This window comes from Gallinula chloropus, assembly GCF_964237585.1.
Source record: "Gallinula chloropus genome assembly, chromosome: 29".
Taxonomy (NCBI): domain Eukaryota; kingdom Metazoa; phylum Chordata; class Aves; order Gruiformes; family Rallidae; genus Gallinula; species Gallinula chloropus.
In genome coordinates this window covers 1,653,079-1,676,551 of record NC_140114.1, presented here as the reverse complement: position 1 = coordinate 1,676,551, position 23,473 = coordinate 1,653,079, and the positions used below count along the sequence as shown (strand labels likewise).

The window sequence follows — 23,473 nt, the reverse complement described above, 5'->3', positions numbered from 1 at the left end:
CTAGCAGGGCAGGCACCTTCTGCCGTAGTAGCGGCCACCAAGGCCAGAGATGCCAGACAGCCCAAAGCCCCCAGAGGAGATGGGCACTCCCTCCTCACTCAGGATGCTGCCAACGGCAGCAGAGGTGGTGGAGCCCACAGCGGTGTTCTGGGGGAAGGAGCTGAGGATGGGTCCGGGCAGGGTCACCACCACGGGAGAGGGCTGGATCACCACCCGGGAGTCCTGGCACTGCCTGACACAGGGCTCGTTGCAGCTGTTGGCAAGAGGGGTTGGCCCACAGGGACGGCACAGGTCGTAGCAGGACATGGCTGGAAGGATGGAGCTGTACCTGGGAGACAGGGCAGGGAGAGCACAGGAACCATGTGAGGCACAGCCTGACAGCCTGCTCGGCAAGACAGAAGGCTCAGGCTGGGGAGCAGGGACAGGCAGCATCAGCAGGAAGGGAGAACCCAGAGCCCCAGTCCCCAAGGATCCCCAGCAAACAAAGCCCATGACTTTCTCCCACCTCCCATGCTGGTGACCATCACACAAGACTCACAACCACCACCAAAGAGCAAGGTGCTCAGCAAAGTCTAAAGCAAAGTCTGAAGTCAAAGAGGAGAAGAGTAAGGAGACTGAGGCAGAGGCAGTTGCAGCTCACCTTGTTCACCAAGGAGGAGAAGGCAAGAGCAGTGGATAAGGGACCTGCTGTCAGGCTGGCTTTTATACTGCTCCAGAGCACCTCAGGCCCATTAGCAAGCTTTGTGTTTGCAATATGAGTATTACAAGCTCATCTTGCATGCAAAACATCACAATTAAAGAAATGGGGACACTGCTTATGCTCCCTGCAACGCTGCCTTTTCATTTCCCTGTTCCTGATGTGCCCATTCAGCCACTCAGGCTCCTTTTGGCGACAGTAACAAGACAAAATATTTCTGGGGTAATGACCCCAAAACTATGATTATAAAGCACAGTACCTGAGCAAGGAAAACACAGAACCAGTAAGCAGGCACAGCCCAGAGGCCAGATCAGGCATCATGCTCGGGGCCATGAAGCAGAATGACATCAAGCAGGGCAGTAAGCCCACACCTCCAGAGAAGAACCAGTCATGGTAACCTGGGTCAACAGAACCCACTGATTGTTGACCAGAAAGATAATGACCAGAAAAACCCCAAGGAGAGGCCAGGAAAGCAGCAGGCAGCTTAGGCCAACATGAAGGCAGCTCAGGGCCTACATCACGGTGGCTCATGGCCAGGCAAAGGTGAAACTGCAGGAGCCAAACACTCCTACAACCAAGCCAGGACAGGGTTAAGGGCTCAGGGCAGTACTTAAATAGAGCTCTGACTCAAAGGGAAGAGGCAGAGACCCCAGCTGAGGCTCATTGGGGTACTGGGCCTGTTGTTACTGCACCCAGGCCACGGGAGTGTACAAGATGAAATCTGCCCTGCACCTGGGATACAGGACACCAACTCCAACACTCACAACAACAGGGCAAAGGAAGCTCACATTCATTTTATAAAGCAAAATCTATCTGTTCTTCTGCAGCTCCTTCCAACCACATCCCTGGCCTAGAAAAGCCACAGGTAGAGTCTCATGTCAGACCTTGATACTCCCAAAGTCAGCACCTATGGCGAGGGTCTGCCCAAAGGCTGCAAGGCCCTGCCACACCCAGCTCTGTCCCATTGCCTGCCTCTGGAGCTGCCTTCCCTCCCAGCTATGATCTTTCCACCCCACATGGCTTCTGTCACCAGTTCAGCATGACTCATGATGCTTGGTGGAGACTGCATCTCCTGAGGGCATCCCAGCACAGACAGGCACAGGGGGCTGCTGGCAGCTGCCATCTTTCAGGGAAGACAGGGCTTCAGCTGTGGGCAAAGGCACTGTGGGGGTTGCATTGAGTATGGCACAACACAGGACATGCCCCTCACTCTACCTGAAGCAGGACTGGGAGCCACAGGGCAAAGTATCACTGCTGTTTGGCTACAGCACATGGGAGGAAGGGACGGGAAAAGGTATCTGGGCCTCTCCTCCATCACCAACTACATGACAAATTCACTCATGGGGCAAGGTTCCTTCTCTCCCTGATAACAGCAGTATCAGGGCAGACAGTGCAGGAAACCCCAATGGCTGCATCCTGGGGGAGTTCTTCTTTTATTCCTCTGAGGTGTAGAGAACAGAGAATGCTTTGCTAAACAACCCCACACCACTGCCATGGGCCACAGGTCATGTAAACCCAAAGAGTTACTGTTCAGCTCCGCCAGCATTTCTGAGGACATCAGAAAGGGGCCTGGAAGGCACAGGGAGAAGGTCTGTGCTCAGAGGTCAAGGGACACAACTCAATGGCCATCTGTCATATATAACACATCCGGGACCCAGCAAGGCATTGCAAGTCTGGTGTTGTGGACAAAGGGATGTGTGTGACTTGAGGTGGCTTTGCTACATGCAAAGGACAGTACAGTCAATGTGACTATTTCAGTTGTAAGCCCCCACACTCCCAATAGAAGATATTACTCCATGACATCCCTTGCCCTATGCCTTTTCCATGTGTAAAATCCCATTTCTCCTTGGACAGCCTTGATGGGCATCCCAGGAGGGAAGGAACACAAGGAGACTCAAATTACAATGCAGCACAAAATTTATTAGGTGTAGAGAGTGAAAAAAGGAGTGCAGGGTGGAAGGGACCCCGTCCAGCCTGCTACCAGGGCAGCTGACAGTCAGGCACCCCTTCGCAGCAATGGACAAGCATCTTCCTCCCACACACGTGGGGAGAGGGGGATGAGCAGGGCCCCTTCACATTGCTTCAGGATGAACCCTTGTCACAGGACAGCAGGAGACAACAGCGGCTCATGATGCAGAGAAGAAAGCAGGAGCAGAAGAAGACGTGGGTGGGCCATCTTTCCAGACAGCACAGGCTGGCACCTTGCTTGCCTCCCTCCTTTGCAGGAGGGCACGCTGGTGCTCAGCCCCTCTGGAAAGCCTGGCCAGCAGCTCCGTCCTCAGTCCGGCACCTGGCTTTGGGCTTCCTGGGCGATGCACTCACTGGGCGTCCAGCCCGGCTCTAGCAGGGCAGGCACCTTCTGCCGTAGTAGCGGCCACCAAGGCCAGAGATGCCAGACAGCCCAAAGCCACCAGAGGAGATGGGCACTCCCTCCTCACTCAGGATGCTGCCAACGGCAGCAGAGGTGGTGGAGCCCACAGCGGTGTTCTGGGGGAAGGAGCTGAGGATGGGTCCGGGCAGGGTCACCACCACGGGAGAGGGCTGGATCACCACCCGGGAGTCCTGGCACTGCCTGACACAGGGCTCATTGCAGCTGTTGGCAAGAGGGGTTGGCCCACAGGGACGGCACAGGTCGTAGCAGGACATGGCTGGAGAGATGGAGCTGTACCTGGGAGAGAGGGCAGGGAGAGCACAGGAACCATGTGAGGCACAGCCTGACAGCCTGCTCGGCAAGACAGAAGGCACAGGCTGGGGAGCAGGGACAGGCAGCATCGGCAGGAAGGGAGAACCCAGAGCCCCAGTCCCCAAGGATCCCCAGCAAACAAAGCCCATGACTTTCTCCCACCTCCCATGCTGGTGACCATCACACAAGACTCACAACCACCACCAAAGAGCAAGGTGCTCAGCAAAGTCTAAAGCAAAGTCTGAAGTCAAAGAGGAGAAGAGTAAGGAGACTGAGGCAGAGGCAGTTGCAGCTCACCTTGTTCACCAAGGAGGAGAAGGCAAGAGCAGTGGATGAGGAGGCTGCTGTTGCACTGCCTTTTATACTGCTCCAGAGCACCCCAGGACCAGAAGCATCCTTTGCATATGCAACATATTCACCAACAAGCTCATCTTGCATGCAAAACATCACAATTACAGACATGGGGACACTGCTCATATTCCCTGCAACGCTGCCTTTTCATTTCCCTGTTCCTGATGTGCCCATTCAGCCACACAAGCTCCTTTTGAAGTGACACTATTAGAGAACAAAAAGATTTCCAGAGGAAATGACCAAGATGTGAATGAAGAAGATGAAGGCAGAGGAGGACATTACCTGCCTTACATGGTGATGCCAACCTCTCACCTTCCTGGGTCTTGGTTTGAGGTTTTGCCCTAACATATGAGGCCTCATTTTCCTACAAGCCTATCATTAAAGTCCAGACATCCAACAAGGTTCCTATGTGAAGGCCACCCACAGCATCAGCTTTCCCTATTGACTGACTCCAGCTATCTCAGTCACCACCTTTCCAAGCATGTCAGCTCTGCCTTCAGTCTTTAGCCCTGCTGTGGCAACCAGCGCTGCTCTCCAGAGAAATAATCCTGTCTGGTTTCTGTCTCACTTCTATCAGCAGCACACAGAGGTCCCCAGGCTCTAGCACTGGCATGTTTTAGGAAGGATGATACTCTGCCACAACCAAGAATTGCTTCACCAAACCTGTTAAACTGGGATGTGCCCCATAAACAAAGGAATAGGCTGGAGACCAAATATGCCTGTTTTCCTCTTCTGCACGTTCTATGCTTTAGCTTTGGATCCCAATAACAACAGGATAGCACACAGAGCAGAAAGCACTCAGCAACATTTCCATGCAATCCTCCACCGAGCAACTGAGGGTGACAGTGCATGCAAGGACATCCTGGAGAGCAGGAGACACCAAGATGTCCCCATAGATGCACACCAAGGGAATGATTCAGTGCTCTGCATTGCATTTCCTGGGGCAGAAGAAGAGCTGAAGGTACTGAAGAAAAGCTACCGCCCTGCTTGGGGCTCCAGCCACACTCCTCTGGCATCACAGGAGGGTTCTAATTGCACAGAGTGCACAAAAAACTCTTCTTCCATTTAACTGATGCAACACTAGAGACACACAACTGTAATAACAGAGGGTCAAGCCAACTTCCTCCTTTAAGACAAGGAAGAGAAAAAAGAAGGTGCACACTGTTAAACAGGTAAGGACAAATAAAGTCTGCCCAAAGAGAAACACTGTCAGTGCTCAGTGAGAGGCAGCAGTTCCCTGCAATATGAGAGCCAGGGGATGAGTATAAATACAAGACCAGGAAGGAAATTTTCCTAATAACACCCACATAGCACAGTACCTGAACAAGGGAAACACGGAACCAGTAAGCAGGCACAGCCCAGAGGCCAGATCAGGCATCAAGCTCAAAGCCATGAAGCAGGAATGACATCAAGCAGGGCAGTAAGCCCACACCTCCAGAGAAGATCCAGTCATGGTAACCTGGGTCAACAGAACCCACTGATTGTTGACCAGAAAGATAATGACCAGAAAAACCCCAAGGAGAGGCCAGGAAAGCAGCAGGCAGCTTAGGCCAACATGAAGGCAGCTTAGGGCCTACATCATGGTGGCTCATGGTCAGGCAACAGTGAAACTGCAGGAGCCAAACACTCCTACAACCAAGCCAAGGACGGGGTTAAGGGCTCAGGGCAGAGCTAAAATAGAGCTCTGACTCAAAGGGAAGAGGCAGAGACACAGATGAGGCTCACTGGGGACATTGGGCCTGTTGTTACTGCACCCAGGCCACAGGAGTGTACAAGATGAAATCTGCCCTGCACCTGGGATACAGGACACCAACTCCAACACTCACAACGACAGGGCAAAGGAAGCTCACATTCATTTTATAAGAGCAAAATCTATCTGTTCTTCTGCAGCTCCTTCCAACCACATCCCTGGCCTAGAAAAGCCACAGGTAGAGTCTCCTGCCAGACCTTGATACTCCCACAGTCAGCACCTATGGCGAGGGTCTGCCCAAAGGCTGCAAGGCCCTGCCACACCCAGCTCTGTCCCATTGCCTGCCTCTGGAGCTGCCTTCGCTCCCAGCTATGATCTTTCCACCCCACATGGCTTCTGTCACCAGTTCAGCATGACTCATGATGCTTGGTGGAGACTGCATCTCCTGAGGGCATCCCAGCACAGACAGGCACAGGGGGCTGCTGGCAGCTGCCATCTTTCAGGGAAGACAGGGCTTCAGCTGTGGGCAAAGGCACTGTGGGGGTTGCATTGAGTATGGCACAACACAGGACATGCCCCTCACTCTACCTGAAGCAGGACTGGGAGCCACAGGGCAAAGTATCACTGCTGTTTGGCTACAGCACATGGGAGGAAGGGACGGGAAAAGGTATCTGGGCCTCTCCTCCATCACCAACTACATGACAAATTCACTCATGGGGCAAGGTTCCTTCTCTCCCTGATAACAGCAGTATCAGGGCAGACAGGGCAGGGAACAACAATGGCTGCAACCTGGGGGGGTTCTTTTTTCGTCCTTCCTTCTGCCAAGGTTCAGAGAACGCTTTGCTAAACACCATCATGTCACTGCCATGGGCCACAGGTCATGTAAACCCAAAGAGTGACTGTTCAGCTCCACCAGCATTTCTGAGGACATCAGAAAGGGGCCTGGCAGGCACAGAGAGAAGGTCTGTGCTCACAGGTCAAGGGACACAACTCAATGGCCATCTGTCATATATAACACGTCAGGGACCCAGCAAGACAATGCAAGAAGTCTGGTGTTGTGGACAAAGGGATGTGTGTGACTTGAGGTGGCTTTGCCACATATAAGGAACAGTACAGTCCATGTAAACACATCAGATGGATACCCCCTCCCTATCTCCCAAAGGAGTAGTCCATGACATTTCTTCACCTATGCCTTTACCATGTGTAAAATCCCATTTGCCCCTACACAGCCTGGATGGGCATCTCAGGAGGGAAGGAACATGAGGAGACTCAAATTACAATGCAACACAAAATTTATTAGGTGTAGAGAGTGAAACAAAGCAGTGCATGGGGGAAGGGACCCCGTCCAGCCTGCTACCAGGGCAGCTGACAGTCAGGCACCCCTTCACATTGCTTCAGGATGAACCCTTGTCACAGGACAGCAGGAGACAACAGCAGCTCATGATGCAGAGAAGAAAGCAGGAGCAGAAGAAGACGTGGGTGGGCCATCTTTCCAGACAGCACAGGCTGGCACCTTGCTTGCCTCCCTCCTTTGCAGGAGGGCACGCTGGTGCTCAGCCCCTCTGGAAAGCCTGGCCAGCAGCTCCGTCCTCAGTCCGGCACCTGGCTTTGGGCTTCCTGGGCGATGCACTCACTGGGCGTCCAGCCCGGCTCTAGCAGGGCAGGCACCTTCTGCCGTAGTAGCGGCCACCAAGGCCAGAGATGCCAGACAGCCCAAAGCCCCCAGAGGAGATGGGCACTCCCTCCTCACTCAGGATGCTGCCAACGGCAGCAGAGGTGGTGGAGCCCACAGCGGTGTTCTGGGGGAAGGAGCTGAGGATGGGTCCGGGCAGGGTCACCACCACGGGAGAGGGCTGGATCACCACCCGGGAGTCCTGGCACTGCCTGACACAGGGCTCGTTGCAGCTGTTGGCAAGAGGGGTTGGCCCACAGGGACGGCACAGGTCGTAGCAGGACATGGCTGGAAGGATGGAGCTGTACCTGGGAGACAGGGCAGGGAGAGCACAGGAACCATGTGAGGCACAGCCTGACAGCCTGCTCGGCAAGACAGAAGGCACAGGCTGGGGAGCAGGGACAGGCAGTATCGGCAGGAAGGGAGAATCCAGAGCCCCAGTCCCCAAGGATCCCCAGCAAACAAAGCCCAAGACTTTCTCCCACCTCCCATGCTGGTGACCATCACACAAGTCTCATCACCACCACCAAAGAGCAAGGTGCTCAGCAAAGTCTAAAGCAAGGTCTGAAGTCAAAGAGGAGAAGAGTAAGGAGACTGAGGCAGAGGCAGTTGCAGCTCACCTTGTTCACCAAGGAGGAGAAGGCAAGAGCAGTGGATGAGGAGGCTGCTGTTGCACTGCCTTTTATACTGCTCCAGAGCACCCCAGGACCAGAGGCATCCTTTGCATATGCAACATATTCACCAATAAGCTCATCTTGCATGCAAAACATCACAATTATAGAAATGGGGACACTGTTTATGTTCACTTCAACGCTGCCTTTTCATTTCCCTGTTCCTGATGTGCCCATTCAGCCACACAAGCTCCTTTCAAGTGACACTATTAGAGACCAAAAAGATTTCCAGAGGAAAAGACACGTCAGCACAGGCAGATGATGCAGCCAGTGATGACGAGTGTCCCACCTCCCCAGGTGATTCCAGCCACTTGCCCTCCAGGCTGCACTTTAAAGCTTGTCCTGATGAATGGATCAGCTCTCCTCATAAGCCTGAGGCTTCAGCCTGGACACCCATATGCAAGGTCAGCATCATTGGTCACTCACTTCCATGCTCTGCTCACTCTCACTGCCTTAGGTGTTGCCTTTCAAGGCAGGGCCCCTTTGCTCTCGGGTATTAGACTCTTTCTCACTCTCAGATGGGTTTTGCTCTTGCCAGAAGGTTGCCTGGCTGCTTGTCATCATCCTTCTCTCTCCTTAATGGCTTCCAGCCTTCAGCAGAAAGCCACCCCAATTAAGGAGGATGAGTGTTCCCCTGAAAACACTCTTGGATGGACACCTCTGTAAAGCTGGATGCTCCCCAATGCCCCAGTACACAAGACTCATACCAGCCAATCAATAGGTGTCATTATCCTGGCTGTGTCCTTGCCACAACTTCTGCTTTGGCCATCCACACTGCTGGAGCACTTGGCATGGCCAAATACTCAGCAGGATTTCCACAGGACATCCCACCTGTGCAGCAGCAAGGAGGGGCCATGAGGCTTTACAAGGACAGGAGAAGGTGCACAGCACAAGATGGGAAGTACAAGAAGAGCATCAGGACCAGCAAAGTGTTGCCTGTGGAGGACATGTGCATGGGAAGGAGGGACTGAGTTTGGAGCTGGTGGGCATGGTACTACTCCCTCAGCCTGCCCAGTTGATTCCTGCTTGAAGGAACAAGATCTTGGTTTTGGGCCTCTCCAGGCACAGCCTGCACAGCACCTGAGTGGGGTTTCTGGAGGATTTGCTGCACACCTACTCCAGACACACGTCCCCTCAGCACACCACGAAATACACACAGACCTCTGCAATTAGGTGCTGTTTCTGTTCCCTAACAGAATTCCCATAATATCTCAACAGCACTGCCCATCCATTTGGGTGGTGGTTGAGTCACCTTCCCTGGATGTGTTTTGAAAAAGGGAGATAAGGTACTTAGGGATATGGTTTAGCATAGGACGGGAACAGCTGGACTTGATGAGCTTAAAGGTTTTTTCCAACCTTGTAATTCTATGATTCTGTGATTCCGTGATTCCCTTTCAACTGAGGGAGGAGGAACTCTGTGTGCTCACACACCTCCTCTCCCATTTTACACACCCATGCTCAACCAAGCTCTATTGGGCCAAAATCTCACAGAGGGCTCAGAAGTCCCATTAGAACATTGCCCTAGCTCCCACATTTCCTTTCAAGTCCTTTGGGTCTGCCCTCAGATCCAGGATTGGTTAGAAGGGCTTGGAGAATGGAATGAAATGGCAAAATCTAAGTGGTAACATAAATCTGAGCCTTTGGCTGCCTGTACAGAAGTGCCTTGTAGCATCCATGGCTTCTCTCAATAACTCAAAGCCAAGAGACAAAGTTGCTCTTTGGTCCGATGTCCCATGAGGGAGCTGCTTCTCACAATCAGGCAACACCACACATTGCTCCATGGCTCTTCCAAAGAGCATGATCCGTCAGGATACCCAGCTTCTCCCGGTATGAGGCAGGTCAATCATTGGCCTACATGGCCTACATGGGCCTACATTGGCCAGCATGGCCATACGCCCCACCAGAGAATCAGAGTTCCCCCTGGACAGCCTGGATGGGCATCCCAGGAGGGAAGGAACACCAGGAGACTCAAATTACAATGCAGCACAAAATTTATTAGGTGTAGAGAGTGAAAAAAGGAGTGCAGGGTGGAAGGGACCCCGTCCAGCCTGCTACCAGGGCAGCTGACAGTCAGGCACCCCTTCGCAGCAACGGACAAGCATCTTCCTCCCACACATGTGAGGAGAGGGGGATGAGCAGGGCCCCTTCACATTGCTTCAGGATGAACCCTTGTCACAGGACAGCAGGAGACAACAGCGGCTCATGATGCAGAGAAGAAAGCAGGAGCAGAAGAAGACGTGGGTGGGCCATCTTTCCAGACAGCACAGGCTGGCACCTTGCTTGCCTCCCTCCTTTGCAGGAGGGCACGCTGGTGCTCAGCCCCTCTGGAAAGCCTGGCCAGCAGCTCCGTCCTCAGTCCGGCACCTGGCTTTGGGCTTCCTGGGCGATGCACTCACTGGGCGTCCAGCCCGGCTCTAGCAGGGCAGGCACCTTCTGCCGTAGTAGCGGCCACCAAGGCCAGAGATGCCAGACAGCCCAAAGCCCCCAGAGGAGATGGGCACTCCCTCCTCACTCAGGATGCTGCCAACGGCAGCAGAGGTGGTGGAGCCCACAGCGGTGTTCTGGGGGAAGGAGCTGAGGATGGGTCCGGGCAGGGTCACCACCACGGGAGAGGGCTGGATCACCACCCGGGAGTCCTGGCACTGCCTGACACAGGGCTCGTTGCAGCTGTTGGCAAGAGGGGTTGGCCCACAGGGACGGCACAGGTCGTAGCAGGACATGGCTGGAAGGATGGAGCTGTACCTGGGAGACAGGGCAGGGAGAGCACAGGAACCATGTGAGGCACAGCCTGACAGCCTGCTCGGCAAGACAGAAGGCTCAGGCTGGGGAGCAGGGACAGGCAGCATCGGCAGGAAGGGAGAATCCAGAGCCCCAGTCCCCAAGGATCCCCAGCAAACAAAGCCCAAGACTTTCTCCCACCTCCCATGCTGGTGACCATCACACAAGACTCACAACCACCACCAAAGAGCAAGGTGCTCAGTAGAGTCTAAAGCAAAGTCTGAAGTCAAAGAGGAGAAGAGTAAGGAGACTGAGGCAGAGGCAGTTGCAGCTCACCTTGTTCACCAAGGAGGAGAAGGCAAGAGCAGTGGATGAGGAGGCTGCTGTTGCACTGCCTTTTATACTGCTCCAGAGCACCCCAGGACCAGAGGCATCCTTTGCATATGCAACATATTTACCAACAAGCTCATCTTGCATGCAAAACATCACAATTATAGAAATGGGGACACTGTTTATGTTCACTTCAACTCTGCCTTTTCATTTCCCTGTTCCTGATGTGCCCATTCAGCCACACAAGCTCCTTTCAAGTGACACTATTAGAGACCAAAAAGATTTCCAGAGGAAAAGACACGTCAGCACAGGCAGATGATGCAGCCAGTGATGGTGAGTGTCCCACCTCCCCAGGTGATTCCAGCCACTTGCCCTCCAGGCTGCACTTTAAAGCTTGTCCTGATGAATGGATCAGCTCTCCTCATAAGCCTGAGGCTTCAGCCTGGACACCCACATGCAAGGTCAGCATCATTGGTCACTCACTTCCATGCTCTGCTCACTCTCACTGCCTTAGGTGTTGCCTTTCAAGGCAGGGCCCCTTTGCTCTTGGGTTTTAGACTCTCTCTCACTGTCAGATGGAGTTTTGCTCTTGCCAGAAGGTTGCCTGGCTGCTTGTCATCATCCTTCTCTCTCCTTAATGGCTTCCAGCCTTCAGCAGAAGGCGCCCCAATTAAGGAGGATGAGTGTTCCCCTGAAAACACTCTTGGATGGACACCTCTGTAAAGCTGGATGCTCCCCAGTGCCCCAGTCCCAAGACTCATACCAGCCTATCAATAGGTGTCGTTATCCTGGCCGTGTCCTTGCCACAACTTCTGCTTTGGCCATCCACACTGCTGGAGCACTTGGCATGGCCAAACACTCAGCAGGATTTCCACAGGACATCCCACCTGTGCAGCAGCAAGGAGGGGCCATGAGGCTTTGCAAGGACAGGAGAAGGTGCACAGCACAAGATGGGAAGTACAAGAAGGGCATCGGGACCAGCAAAGTGTTGCCTGTGGAGGACATGTGCATGGGAAGGAGGGACTGAGTTTGGAGCTGGGGGGCATGGTACCACTCCCTCAGCCTCCCCAGTTGATTCCTGCTTGGAGGAACAAGACGATCTTGGTTTTGGGCCTCTCCAGGCACAGCCTGCACAGCACCTGAGTGGGGTTTCTGGAGGATTTGCTGCACACCTACTCCAGACACAGGTCCCCTCAGCACATTGTGAAACTCACACACGGGGCTCTGAAATGCTTAATCCTGTTGACAAAATAATTGCTTCAGTGGGGAAATAGGTGCTGTTTCTGCTCCATTCTACACCCTAACAGAATTCCCATAATATCTCAGCAGCACAGCCCATCCCTTTCAGCTGAGGGAGGAGGAACTCTGTGTGCACACGCCCTCCTATCCCATTTTACACACCCATGCTCAACCAAACCCCATTGGGCCAAAATCCCACAGAGGGCTCACAAGTTCCTTTACAACTTTGTCCGAGCCTCTAATTTCCCTTCAAGTACTGTGGGACTGTCCCCAGCTGCAGGGTTGGGTTGATGGGCCTGAAATAATGAAGGGTGAGTAGTAACATAAACTGGAGCCTTTGGCTGCAAGGTGTTAGGCTGTACATTAGTGTCTTCCAGCACTCCACAGTTTCCCTCAATAACCAGAAGCCAGGACCAAAGCTGCTCTTTGCTCATATGTCCCATGAGGGAGCTGCTGGCCACTCTTCCCACGCTCAGGCAACAGCACACAATCCTCTGTGGCTCTTCCAAAGACCACGGAACTTCAGAGTACTCAGCGTCTCCTGGTATGAGGCAGGACAATCATTGGCCTACATGGGCCTACATGGGCCTACATGGGCCTACGCCCCACCAGAGAATCAGAGTTCCCCCTGGACAGCCTGGATGGGCATCCCAGGAGGGAAGGAACACCAGGAGACTCAAATTACAATGCAGCACAAAATTTATTAGGTGTAGAGAGTGAAAAAAAAGAGTGCATGGTGGAAGGGACCCCGTCCAGCCTGCTACCAGGGCAGCTGACAGTCAGGCACCCCTTCGCAGCAATGGACAAGCATCTTCCTCCCACACATGTGAGGAGAGGATGAGCAGGGCCCCTTCACATTGCTTCAGGATGAACCCTTGTCACAGGACAGCAGGAGACAACAGCGGCTCATGATGCAGAGAAGAAAGCAGGAGCAGAAGAAGACGTGGGTGGGCCATCTTTCCAGACAGCACAGGCTGGCACCTTGCTTGCCTCCCTCCTTTGCAGGAGGGCACGCTGGTGCTCAGCCCCTCTGGAAAGCCTGGCCAGCAGCTCCGTCCTCAGTCCGGCACCTGGCTTTGGGCTTCCTGGGCGATGCACTCACTGGGCGTCCAGCCCGGCTCTAGCAGGGCAGGCACCTTCTGCCGTAGTAGCGGCCACCAAGGCCAGAGATGCCAGACAGCCCAAAGCCCCCAGAGGAGATGGGCACTCCCTCCTCACTCAGGATGCTGCCAACGGCAGCAGAGGTGGTGGAGCCCACAGCGGTGTTCTGGGGGAAGGAGCTGAGGATGGGTCCGGGCAGGGTCACCACCACGGGAGAGGGCTGGATCACCACCCGGGAGTCCTGGCACTGCCTGACACAGGGCTCGTTGCAGCTGTTGGCAAGAGGGGTTGGCCCACAGGGACGGCACAGGTCGTAGCAGGACATGGCTGGAAGGATGGAGCTGTACCTGGGAGACAGGGCAGGGAGAGCACAGGAACCATGTGAGGCACAGCCTGACAGCCTGCTCGGCAAGACAGAAGGCTCAGGCTGGGGAGCAGGGACAGGCAGCATCGGCAGGAAGGGAGAATCCAGAGCCCCAGTCCCCAAGGATTCCCAGCAAACAAAGCCCAAGACTGTATCCCACCTCCCATGCTGGTGACCCTCACACAAGACTCACAACCACCACCAAAGAGCAAGGTGCTCAGTAGAGTCTAAAGCAAGGTCTGAAGTCAAAGAGGAGAAGAGTGAGGAGGCTGAGGCAGAGGCAGTTGCAGCTCACCTTGTTCACCAAGGAAGAGAAGGCAAGAGCAGTGGATGAGGAGGCTGCTGTTGCACTGCCTTTTATACTGCTCCAGAGCACCCCAGGACCAGAGCTACCCCACTGCACACGTCAAATGTTTCCAACAAGCTCATTTTATGCAAAACATCCCACTTACGTAAATGGGTTGGTTGTTTATGTTCTCTGTAACGCTGCCTTTTCATTTCCCTGTTCTGGATGTGCCCATTCAGCCACACAAGCTCCTTTCAAGTCACTATATTAGAGACTAAATAAGTTTTCAAGGGAATTTACAACAAAAATCAGACAGATGTTTCAGACAACTGGGTGGACTCATGCCATCTTTTCTGGTGATGTCAGCCTCTTAACCTTCTGACACATGCTTTTAGCCTTATTTTTAATGAAGCTTTTTTTTTCCCTCTAACTTAAACCTATGATTAAAGGGATGACTTTATGTGGGGACTGGCCAAATCCATTGGTCTCTGTGCCTCTAAGGCCTTTTAAGCTTTCACAGTCATCATTTTTTCATCAGGAAGACTATGCTGTTGGGGTTTTATACTTTCATTTCTATCTGGCGTTGCCCTTGGAACAAATTAGTCTGGTGTTTTGCCTTCTCACCTCTTTTAGCATTGCCTGGAATTCAGCAATCCCCAGAACAAGAATGTTTCAAAGGCAACGACATTGCTTTCACACAATTAAGTATTAATTAGCCACTGGTGTCATCTTGCAGAAACCACTCCCTGATAAGAATGTCTTCAGGCTTCAAAACTCCTCCTTCTTACATTCCCCATGTCCATACCTCATCTTCTGCTTTGGCCTTTTGTACCAACAGGTCAGCACACACAGCACCAATGATTTCCATATCCCCCCAGAGATGTGTGCTAAGGAAATGTTTGGATGCTCTGCACTGCATTTCTCATAGCAAGATCGGGGCTGCGTGTTCCCAAGAGGAATAACAACTCTGCTTGGGGCACCATCTGCACTCCTCTGGCACCTCAGCTGGATTTTCACTTCAAAGGGTGCACAAAACACTTTCCCCTGCTATGTTGGGTCCCTGTCAGAGAGTGGCAACTCTCTAATCACAAGAGGCTCAGGCCAAATTCCTCGTTCAGTAAGATGAAGGGAGCCTTTAGGATGACAGGAGATGTTTGTCTTAGCAAACATGCATGCAGAAGAATTCCCCAGTGGGGCTACAACTCAGCAGACCTGCATGGAATAGAAAGATTTCCTTCAAACATGAGTTTTATTTACCATCAAAACATACTCCACACCAGTTTTATCTCCACAGCATTTCCACTTAAAATGCTTCCACGAGCAAAACATTAAATGCAAAGAAGCCATTTCGTACCTCTCCACTCTCCAACTTCATAGACCCCATCTGAGGGTCTATGAAAAGGCTTGGGCATCCTACTGTACTCTGCTCCCTCAGAACATGTGCTGAGGATGTTGCCATCCTTCCCTAGTTTGATCCTGACTTTCCTTTGCTAACAGGTCAGCGTGGCTCACAGTCATGGGTGGGAGTGCATTTCTATACTGGGTCATCCAGCAGATAAACTCAGAGGGGTATTTTGAAGGATAGATTTTTTTAGGGAAGACAAGAAGGTAGCCATCTGGTGCAAACCTGTACTTTTAAAATGAGGGTAGTACACAAGGGGAGTCTTTGTCAGATACAGGACTGCAGGGCCAGGGCCAAACTAATCTCCATTGAGAAAGAGAAAGCAGAAGAGAGGGAAAAAGAAGAAAATTGAAAATCAGAAGTTGTATTTCCTTTTACACCTTTTTCCTGGCTGCCACATGTCCTCCAACTGCTTTGGGACTCCCTCCAGTTCAAGGTTTGGAAGAAGTGCTTAGAGGAGGGAATGGCAAGGGCATATTGTGTCAACATGTAATCAGAGCCTTGGGCAGGAGGATGTTAGCCTGCCCAGAAATCAGTCACAGAATGGCTTGTGCTGGAAGGGACCTCAAAGCCTTTCTAATTCAAGCCCCCCCCACCATGGGTAGGGAGAACCTCTCTTAGCCCAGGCTGCCCAAAGCCCCATCCAACCTGGCTGTGAACCCTGCCAGGGATCCAGTGACTGCCACAGCTTCTCTGGGCACCCTGTGCCAGGTCCTTCACACCCTCAGAGTGAAGAATTGCTTCCTAACACCTAATCAGAAACTCCTGTCCTTCACCATAAGACAATTACAACTTGTACTATCAGTTCATACTCCTGTAAAGAGTCCCACTCCAGCTGTTTTGTAGGCTCCTTTAGATAGTGCAAGTCTGATATAAGGTGTCACTGGAGCCTTCTCTTCTCCACGCTGAAAACCCACGAGTCTTATAGCCTGTCTTCATGTGAGATGTACTCTAGCAGGGCTTCCCTCATCACCAGGAAGCCAGCAGCCAAAGCTGCTCTTTGCTCACATGTACCAGGAGGGAGCTGCTGGCCACTCTTCCCAGAGTCAGGCAACACCACACATTCCTCTGTGGCTCTTCCAATGACCATGGCCCTTCAGGGTACTCAGCTTCTCCAGGTATAAGGCAGGTCAATCACTGACCCTTAAATACCCACATTATTCCCCTCAAGGGCATCACAGTTCCCCCTGGACAGCCTGGATGGGCATCCCAGGAGGGAAGGAACACCAGGAGACTCAAATTACAATGCAGCACAAAATTTATTAGGTGTAGAGAGTGAAACTAAGCAGTGCATGGGGGAAGGGATCCCGTCCAGCCTGCTACCAGGGCAGCTGACAGTCAGGCACCCCTTCACATTGCTTCAGGATGAACCCTTGTCACAGGACAGCAGGAGACAACAGCGGCTCATGATGCAGAGAAGAAAGCAGGAGCAGAAGAAGACGTGGGTGGGCCATCTTTCCAGACAGCACAGGCTGGCACCTTGCTTGCCTCCCTCCTTTGCAGGAGGGCACGCTGGTGCTCAGCCCCTCTGGAAAGCCTGGCCAGCAGCTCCGTCCTCAGTCCGGCACCTGGCTTTGGGCTTCCTGGGCGATGCACTCACTGGGCGTCCAGCCCGGCTCTAGCAGGGCAGGCACCTTCTGCCGTAGTAGCGGCCACCAAGGCCAGAGATGCCAGACAGCCCAAAGCCACCAGAGGAGATGGGCACTCCCTCAGCACTCAGGATGCTGCCAACAGCAGCAGAGGTGGTGGAGCCCACAGCGGTGTTCTGGGGGAAGGAGCTGAGGATGGGTCCGGGCAGGGTCACCACCACAGGAGACGGTTCAATCACCACCCGGGAGTCCTGGCACTGCCTGACACAGGGCTCGTTGCAGCTGTTGGCAAGAGGGGTTGGCCCACAGGGACGGCACAGGTCGTAGCAGGACATGGCTGGAAGGATGGAGCTGTACCTGGGAGACAGGGCAGGGAGAGCACAGGAACCATGTGAGGCACAGCCTGACAGCCTGCTCGGCAAGACAGAAGGCACAGGCTGGGGAGCAGGGACAGGCAGCATCAGCAGGAAGGGAGAACCCAGAGCCCCAGTCCCCAAGGATTCCCAGCAAACAAAGCCCAAGACTGTATCCCACCTCCCTCCAGTGTGCTAAAGAAAACAGAGATGATGGAAGCACAATCAAGGGACACAGCTGCAACCAAAAGCTACAGTGGGACAAATACTGGTCATGGCTGGAAAATCAGAGAAAGGAGAAAGACAAGAAACAGGCAAGAGGCAGTTGCAGCTCACCTTGTTCACCAAGGAGGAGAAGGCAAGAGCAGTGGATGAGGAGGCTGCTGTTGCACTGCCTTTTATACTGCTCCAGAGCACCCCAGGACCAGAAGCATCCTTTGCATATGCAACATATTTACCAACAAGCTCATCTTGCATGCAAAACATCACAATTACAGACATGGGGACACTGCTCATATTCCCTGCAACGCTGCCTTTTCATTTCCCTGTTCCTGATGTGCCCATTCAGCCACACAAGCTCCTTTCAAGTGACACTATTAGAGACCAAAAAGATTTCCAGGGGAAAAGACACGTCAGCACAGGCAGATGATGCAGCCAGTGATGACGAGTGTCCCACCTCCCCAGGTGATTCCAGACTCTTGCCCTCCAGGGTCACACTTTAATGATTCTCATAATGATCAGGACATTTCTTCTTACAACCCTTTAACACCAGTCCAGGCTCAAAAAATAATTGGCTCTGAGAGGAGTCACCACAAGCATTTTGTAAGCTAATATTTAACTCCATCAAATTTAGACATAAACTTGCCCATCACCTAGGATAGCCTATAACATTCTAGGCTCATTAATTTAAGATCAAGAGAAATCCATATGCTCTTTGCCCTTTCTTGTCTTATCTCGGACCATCCATTAGACCCCATTTAACAGGAGGATGCTTGAGAAGTAGTGACTTTCATCTTCAGTCTACATTAAGTCTCCTCCTACTGGTCCCCAGCACCAAGGATCAGTGCTGCGTCTTCCAAAGTGTTGCTGCTTCATCCCCAAGGCTACCAAACCCTCCTTCTTTGATCCTCCACACTAACTCAATAACAGGCACTGCAAAATGCAGGAAAAGCTTTCCATGACACATCAAAACTCAGCACAACTATGGATGGTCTAAGAACACCAGTAGGAATATGCTGGAGGCAACGACACATTGGGATTCCTTTTTCCACTTCCCAATAATCTCAGCACACACAGGCAGATGCACTTTTCCACTGGCCCATCATATTCCTGCTGTTGTGGTCTAGAGCAAGGGACTGCCCAAAGGCTGCAATGCCCCACTGCACCCAGCTCTGTCCCATTGCCTGCCTCTGGTGCTGCCTTCCCTCCCAGCTATGATCTTTCCACCCCACATGGCTTCTGTCACCAGTTCAGCATGACTCATGATGCTTGGTGGAGACTGCATCTCCTGAGGGCATCCCAGCACAGACAGGCACAGGGGGCTGCTGGCAGCTGCCATCTTTCAGGGAAGACAGGGCTTCAGCTGTGGGCAAAGGCACTGTGGGGGTTGCACAGAGGATTGAACAGCACAGGATGTGCCCCTCACTCTAAGATGCAAGACTGGGAACCGCAGGGCAAAGTATCACTGCTGGACACTAGAGCACATGGGAGGAAGGGACTGGACAAGGTATCTGGGCCTCTCCTCCATCACCAACTACATGACAAATTCACTCATGGGGCAAGGTTCCTCTCTCCCTGATAACAGCAGTATCAGGGCAGACAGGGCAGGGAACACCAATGGCTGCATCCTGGGGATTTCTTCTTTTCTTCCTTCCACCAAGGTTAAGAGAACGGAGAACGCTTTGCTAAACACCATCATGTCATTGCCACAGGCCACAGGTCATGTAAACCCAAAGAGTGACTGTTCAGCTCCACCAGCATTTCTGAGGACATCAGGAAGGGGCCTGGCAGGCACAGAGAGATGGTCTCTGCTCAGACATCAAGGGACATAACTCAAATATATATCAAACAACATGGACCCAGCAAGACATTGCAAGTCCTCTGTTGTGGAAAAAAGGATGTGGGTGACTTGGAGTGACTTTGCCACATGTAAAGGATGATCCTGTCCACATGGACATTTCAGTTGGAAACACACCCCTATCTCCCACAGGAAGATTACTATATGACAATTCTACCCCATATGTCTTTTCCATGTATAAAATCCCATTTGCCCCTGGACAGCCTGGATGGGCATCCCAGGAGGGAAGGAACACGAGGAGACTCAAATTACAATGCAGCACAAAATTTATTAGGTATAGAGAGTGAAAAAAGGAGTGCAGGGTGGAAAGGACCCCGTCCAGCCTGCTACCAGGGCAGCTGACAGTCAGGCACCCCTTCGCAGCAATGGACAAGCATCTTCCTCCCACACACGTGGGGAGAGAGGGATGAGCAGGGACCCTTCACATTGCTTCAGGATGAACCCTTGTCACAGGACAGCAGGAGACAACAGCGGCTCATGATGCAGAGAAGAAAGCAGGAGCAGAAGAAGACGTGGGTGGGCCATCTTTCCAGACAGCACAGGCTGGCACCTTGCTTGCCTCCCTCCTTTGCAGGAGGGCACGCTGGTGCTCAGCCCCTCTGGAAAGCCTGGCCAGCAGCTCCGTCCTCAGTCCGGCACCTGGCTTTGGGCTTCCTGGGCGATGCACTCACTGGGCGTCCAGCCCGGCTCTAGCAGGGCAGGCACCTTCTGCCGTAGTAGCGGCCACCAAGGCCAGAGATGCCAGACAGCCCAAAGCCCCCAGAGGAGATGGGCACTCCCTCCTCACTCAGGATGCTGCCAACGGCAGCAGAGGTGGTGGAGCCCACAGCGGTGTTCTGGGGGAAGGAGCTGAGGATGGGTCCGGGCAGGGTCACCACCACGGGAGAGGGCTGGATCACCACCCGGGAGTCCTGGCACTGCCTGACACAGGGCTCGTTGCAGCTGTTGGCAAGAGGGGTTGGCCCACAGGGACGGCACAGGTCGTAGCAGGACATGGCTGGAAGGATGGAGCTGTACCTGGGAGACAGGGCAGGGAGAGCACAGGAACCATGTGAGGCACAGCCTGACAGCCTGCTCGGCAAGACAGAAGGCTCAGGCTGGGGAGCAGGGACAGGCAGCATCGGCAGGAAGGGAGAACCCAGAGCCCCAGTCCCCAAGGATTCCCAGCAAACAAAGCCCAAGACTGTATCCCACCTCCCATGCTGGTGACCATCACACAATTATCATCACCACCACCAAAGAGCAAGGTGCTCAGCAAAGTCTAAAGCAAGGTCTGAAGTCAAAGAGGAGAAGAGTAAGGAGACTGAGGCAGAGGCAGTTGCAGCTCACCTTGTTCACCAAGGAGGAGAAGGCAAGAGCAGTGGATGAGGAGGCTGCTGTTGCACTGCCTTTTATACTGCTCCAGAGCACCCCAGGACCAGAGGCATCCTTTGCATATGCAACATATTTACCAACAAGCTCATCTTGCATGCAAAACATCACAATTATAGAAATGGGGACACTGCTTATGTTCACTTCAACTCTGCCTTCTCATTTCCCTGTTCCTGATGTGCCCATTCAGCCACACAAGCTCCTTTCAAGTGACACTATTAGAGACCAAAAAGATTTCCAGAGGAAAAGACACGTCAGCACAGGCAGATGATGCAGCCAGTGATGGTGAGTGTCCCACCTCCCCAGGTGATTCCAGCCACTTGCCCTCCAGGCTGCACTTTAAAGCTTGTCCTGATGAATGGATCAGCTCTCCTCATAAGCCTGAGGCTTCAGCCTGGACACCCACATGCAAGGTCAGCATCATTGGTCACTCACTTCCATGCTCTGCTCACTCTCACTGCCTTAGGTGTTGCCTTTCAAGGCAGGGCCCCTTTGCTCTTGGGTTTTAGACTCTCGCTCTCAGATGGAGCTTTGCTCTTGCCAGAAGGTTTCCTGGCTCCTTCCCATCATCCTTCTCTCCTTAATGGCTCCAGCCTTCAGCAGAAAGCCACCCCAATTAAGGAGAATGAATGTTCCCCTGAAAACACTCTTGGATGGACACCTCTGTAAAGCTGGATGCTCCCCAGTGCCCCAGTCCCAAGACTCATACCAGCCAATCAATAGGTGTCATTATCCTGGCCATGTCCTTGCCACAACTTCTGCTTTGGCCATCCACACTGCTGGAGCACTTGGCATGGCCAAATACTCAGCAGGATTTCCACAGGACATCCCACCTGTGCAGCAGCAAGGAGGGGCCATGAGGCTTTGCAAGGACAGGAGAAGGTGCACAGCACAAGATGGGAAGTACAAGAAGGGCATCGGGACCAGCAAAGGCTTGCCTGTGGAGGACATGTGCATGGGAAGGAGGGACTGAGTTTGGAGATGGGGGGCATGGTATCACTCCCTCAGCCTCCCCAGTTGATTCCTCCTTGGAGGAACAAGATCTTGGTTTTGGGCCTCTCCAGGCACAGCCTGCACAGCACCTGAGTGGGGTTTCTGGAGGACTGGCTGCACACCTACTCCAGACACACGTCCCCTCAGAACACCACGAAATACACACAGACGTCTGCAACACTTGATACTGGTGACCAGACAAATGCTCCAGTGGGGAAATAGGTGCTGTTTCTGCTCCCTTCTACACCCTAACAGAGTTTCCATAACATCTCACCAGCACTGCCAATCACTTTGGGCTGAGGGAGGAGGAACTCTGTGTGCACACACTCCTCCTCTCCCATTTTACACACCCATGCTCAACCAAACCCCATTGGGCCAAAATCCCACAGGGGGCCGCAAGGTTCCTTTACACCTTTGTTCTAGCTCCCTCATTTCCTTTCATGTCTTTTGGGACTGTCTCCGGCTCCAGGGTCAGGTAGATGGGCTTGGAGTTTGGAAGGGTGATTGGCAACATAAATTGTGAGTGGTAACATAAGCCAGAGCCTTTGGCTGCAAGGTGTTGGCCTGTACAGAAGTGTCTTCCAGCACTGCACAGTTTCCCTCAATAACCAGAAGCCAGGAGCCAAAGCTGCTCTTTGCTCATATGTCCCAGGAGGGAGCTGCTGGCCACTCTTCCCACACTCAGGCAACAGCACACATTCCTCTGTGGCTCTTCCAATGACCATGGCCCTTCAGGGTACTCAGCTTCTCCGGGTATGGAGCAGTCAATGGTCCACATGGCCTACAAGGCCTACGCCCCACCAGAGAATCAGAGGTCCCCCTGGACAGCCTGGATGGGCATCCCAGGAGGGAAGGAACACCAGGAGACTCAAATTACAATGCAGCACAAAATTTATTAGGTTTAGAGAGTGAAACTAAGCAGTGTATGGGGGAAGGGACCCCGTCCAGCCTGCTACCAGGGCAGCTGACAGTCAGGCACCCCTTCACATTGCTTCAGGATGAACCCTTGTCACAGGACAGCAGGAGACAACAGCGGCTCATGATGCAGAGAAGAAAGCAGGAGCAGAAGAAGACGTGGGTGGGCCATCTTTCCAGACAGCACAGGCTGGCACCTTGCTTGCCTCCCTCCTTTGCAGGAGGGCACGCTGGTGCTCAGCCCCTCTGGAAAGCCTGGCCAGCAGCTCCGTCCTCAGTCCGGCACCTGGCTTTGGGCTTCCTGGGCGATGCACTCACTGGGCGTCCAGCCCGGCTCTAGCAGGGCAGGCACCTTCTGCCGTAGTAGCGGCCACCAAGGCCAGAGATGCCAGACAGCCCAAAGCCACCAGAGGAGATGGGCACTCCCTCAGCACTCAGGATGCTGCCAACAGCAGCAGAGGTGGTGGAGCCCACAGCGGTGTTCTGGGGGAAGGAGCTGAGGATGGGTCCGGGCAGGGTCACTACCACAGGAGACGGTTCAATCACCACCCGGGAGTCCTGGCACTGCCTGACACAGGGCTCGTTGCAGCTGTTGGCAAGAGGGGTTGGCCCACAGGGACGGCACAGGTCGTAGCAGGACATGGCTGGAAGGATGGAGCTGTACCTGGGAGACAGGGCAGGGAGAGCACAGGAACCATGTGAGGCACAGCCTGACAGCCTGCTCGGCAAGACAGAAAGCACAGGGAGAATCCAGAGCCCCAGTCTTGAAGTTTTCTCTTTAAAGAAAGCCCAAGGCCTCCCTCTGAATCCCATGGGAGAACAAGATGGACAGATATTCTACAAGTACTACCACGGAGTAAGGCTGAACATGAAACCTACATGAACTAAAAGTACTTGATCAGGAAGATAAGGCAAAAAGGAGAACAAGAGAAAGAAGACTGAGCAACATCGTTGCTACTCACCTTGTTCAC

General features: G+C 53.2%; 8 protein-coding genes across 8 annotated transcripts; all 8 read right to left on the bottom strand.

Moving 5' to 3' along the window:
- Positions 1 to 306, bottom strand: LOC311202377 (feather beta keratin-like; the record flags this gene model as incomplete). Its single annotated transcript, XM_084276972.1, has 1 exon — positions 1 to 306. The coding sequence occupies one exon, from the start codon at positions 304 to 306 to the stop codon at positions 1 to 3; it is 306 nt and encodes a 101-aa protein (XP_084133098.1).
- A 2,731-nt stretch (positions 307 to 3,037) lies between these two features.
- LOC311202376 (feather beta keratin-like) lies at positions 3,038 to 3,343 on the bottom strand (the record flags this gene model as incomplete). The annotated part of the gene is made up of 1 exon (XM_084276971.1): positions 3,038 to 3,343. One exon carries the CDS (start codon positions 3,341 to 3,343, stop codon positions 3,038 to 3,040), a length of 306 nt encoding a protein of 101 aa, XP_084133097.1.
- A 3,730-nt stretch (positions 3,344 to 7,073) lies between these two features.
- LOC311202375 (feather beta keratin-like) lies at positions 7,074 to 7,379 on the bottom strand (the record flags this gene model as incomplete). Its single annotated transcript, XM_084276970.1, has 1 exon — positions 7,074 to 7,379. The coding sequence occupies one exon, from the start codon at positions 7,377 to 7,379 to the stop codon at positions 7,074 to 7,076; it is 306 nt and encodes a 101-aa protein (XP_084133096.1).
- Positions 7,380 to 10,178: 2,799 nt separating this feature from the next.
- Positions 10,179 to 10,484, bottom strand: LOC311202374 (feather beta keratin-like; the record flags this gene model as incomplete). Its single annotated transcript, XM_084276969.1, has 1 exon — positions 10,179 to 10,484. One exon carries the CDS (start codon positions 10,482 to 10,484, stop codon positions 10,179 to 10,181), a length of 306 nt encoding a protein of 101 aa, XP_084133095.1.
- A 2,687-nt stretch (positions 10,485 to 13,171) lies between these two features.
- On the bottom strand, positions 13,172 to 13,477 carry LOC311202373 (feather beta keratin-like; the record flags this gene model as incomplete). Its single annotated transcript, XM_084276968.1, has 1 exon — positions 13,172 to 13,477. One exon carries the CDS (start codon positions 13,475 to 13,477, stop codon positions 13,172 to 13,174), a length of 306 nt encoding a protein of 101 aa, XP_084133094.1.
- A 3,345-nt stretch (positions 13,478 to 16,822) lies between these two features.
- Positions 16,823 to 17,160, bottom strand: LOC311202370 (feather beta keratin; the record flags this gene model as incomplete). Its single annotated transcript, XM_084276963.1, has 1 exon — positions 16,823 to 17,160. Exon 1 carries the CDS (start codon positions 17,126 to 17,128, stop codon positions 16,823 to 16,825), a length of 306 nt encoding a protein of 101 aa, XP_084133089.1. The 5' UTR covers positions 17,129 to 17,160.
- A 2,752-nt stretch (positions 17,161 to 19,912) lies between these two features.
- LOC311202372 (feather beta keratin-like) lies at positions 19,913 to 20,218 on the bottom strand (the record flags this gene model as incomplete). The annotated part of the gene is made up of 1 exon (XM_084276967.1): positions 19,913 to 20,218. The coding sequence occupies one exon, from the start codon at positions 20,216 to 20,218 to the stop codon at positions 19,913 to 19,915; it is 306 nt and encodes a 101-aa protein (XP_084133093.1).
- Positions 20,219 to 22,473: 2,255 nt separating this feature from the next.
- Positions 22,474 to 23,144, bottom strand: LOC311202369 (feather beta keratin; the record flags this gene model as incomplete). Its single annotated transcript, XM_084276962.1, has 1 exon — positions 22,474 to 23,144. The coding sequence occupies one exon, from the start codon at positions 23,142 to 23,144 to the stop codon at positions 22,839 to 22,841; it is 306 nt and encodes a 101-aa protein (XP_084133088.1). The 3' UTR covers positions 22,474 to 22,838.
- Between the last annotated feature and the right edge of the window lie 329 nt (positions 23,145 to 23,473).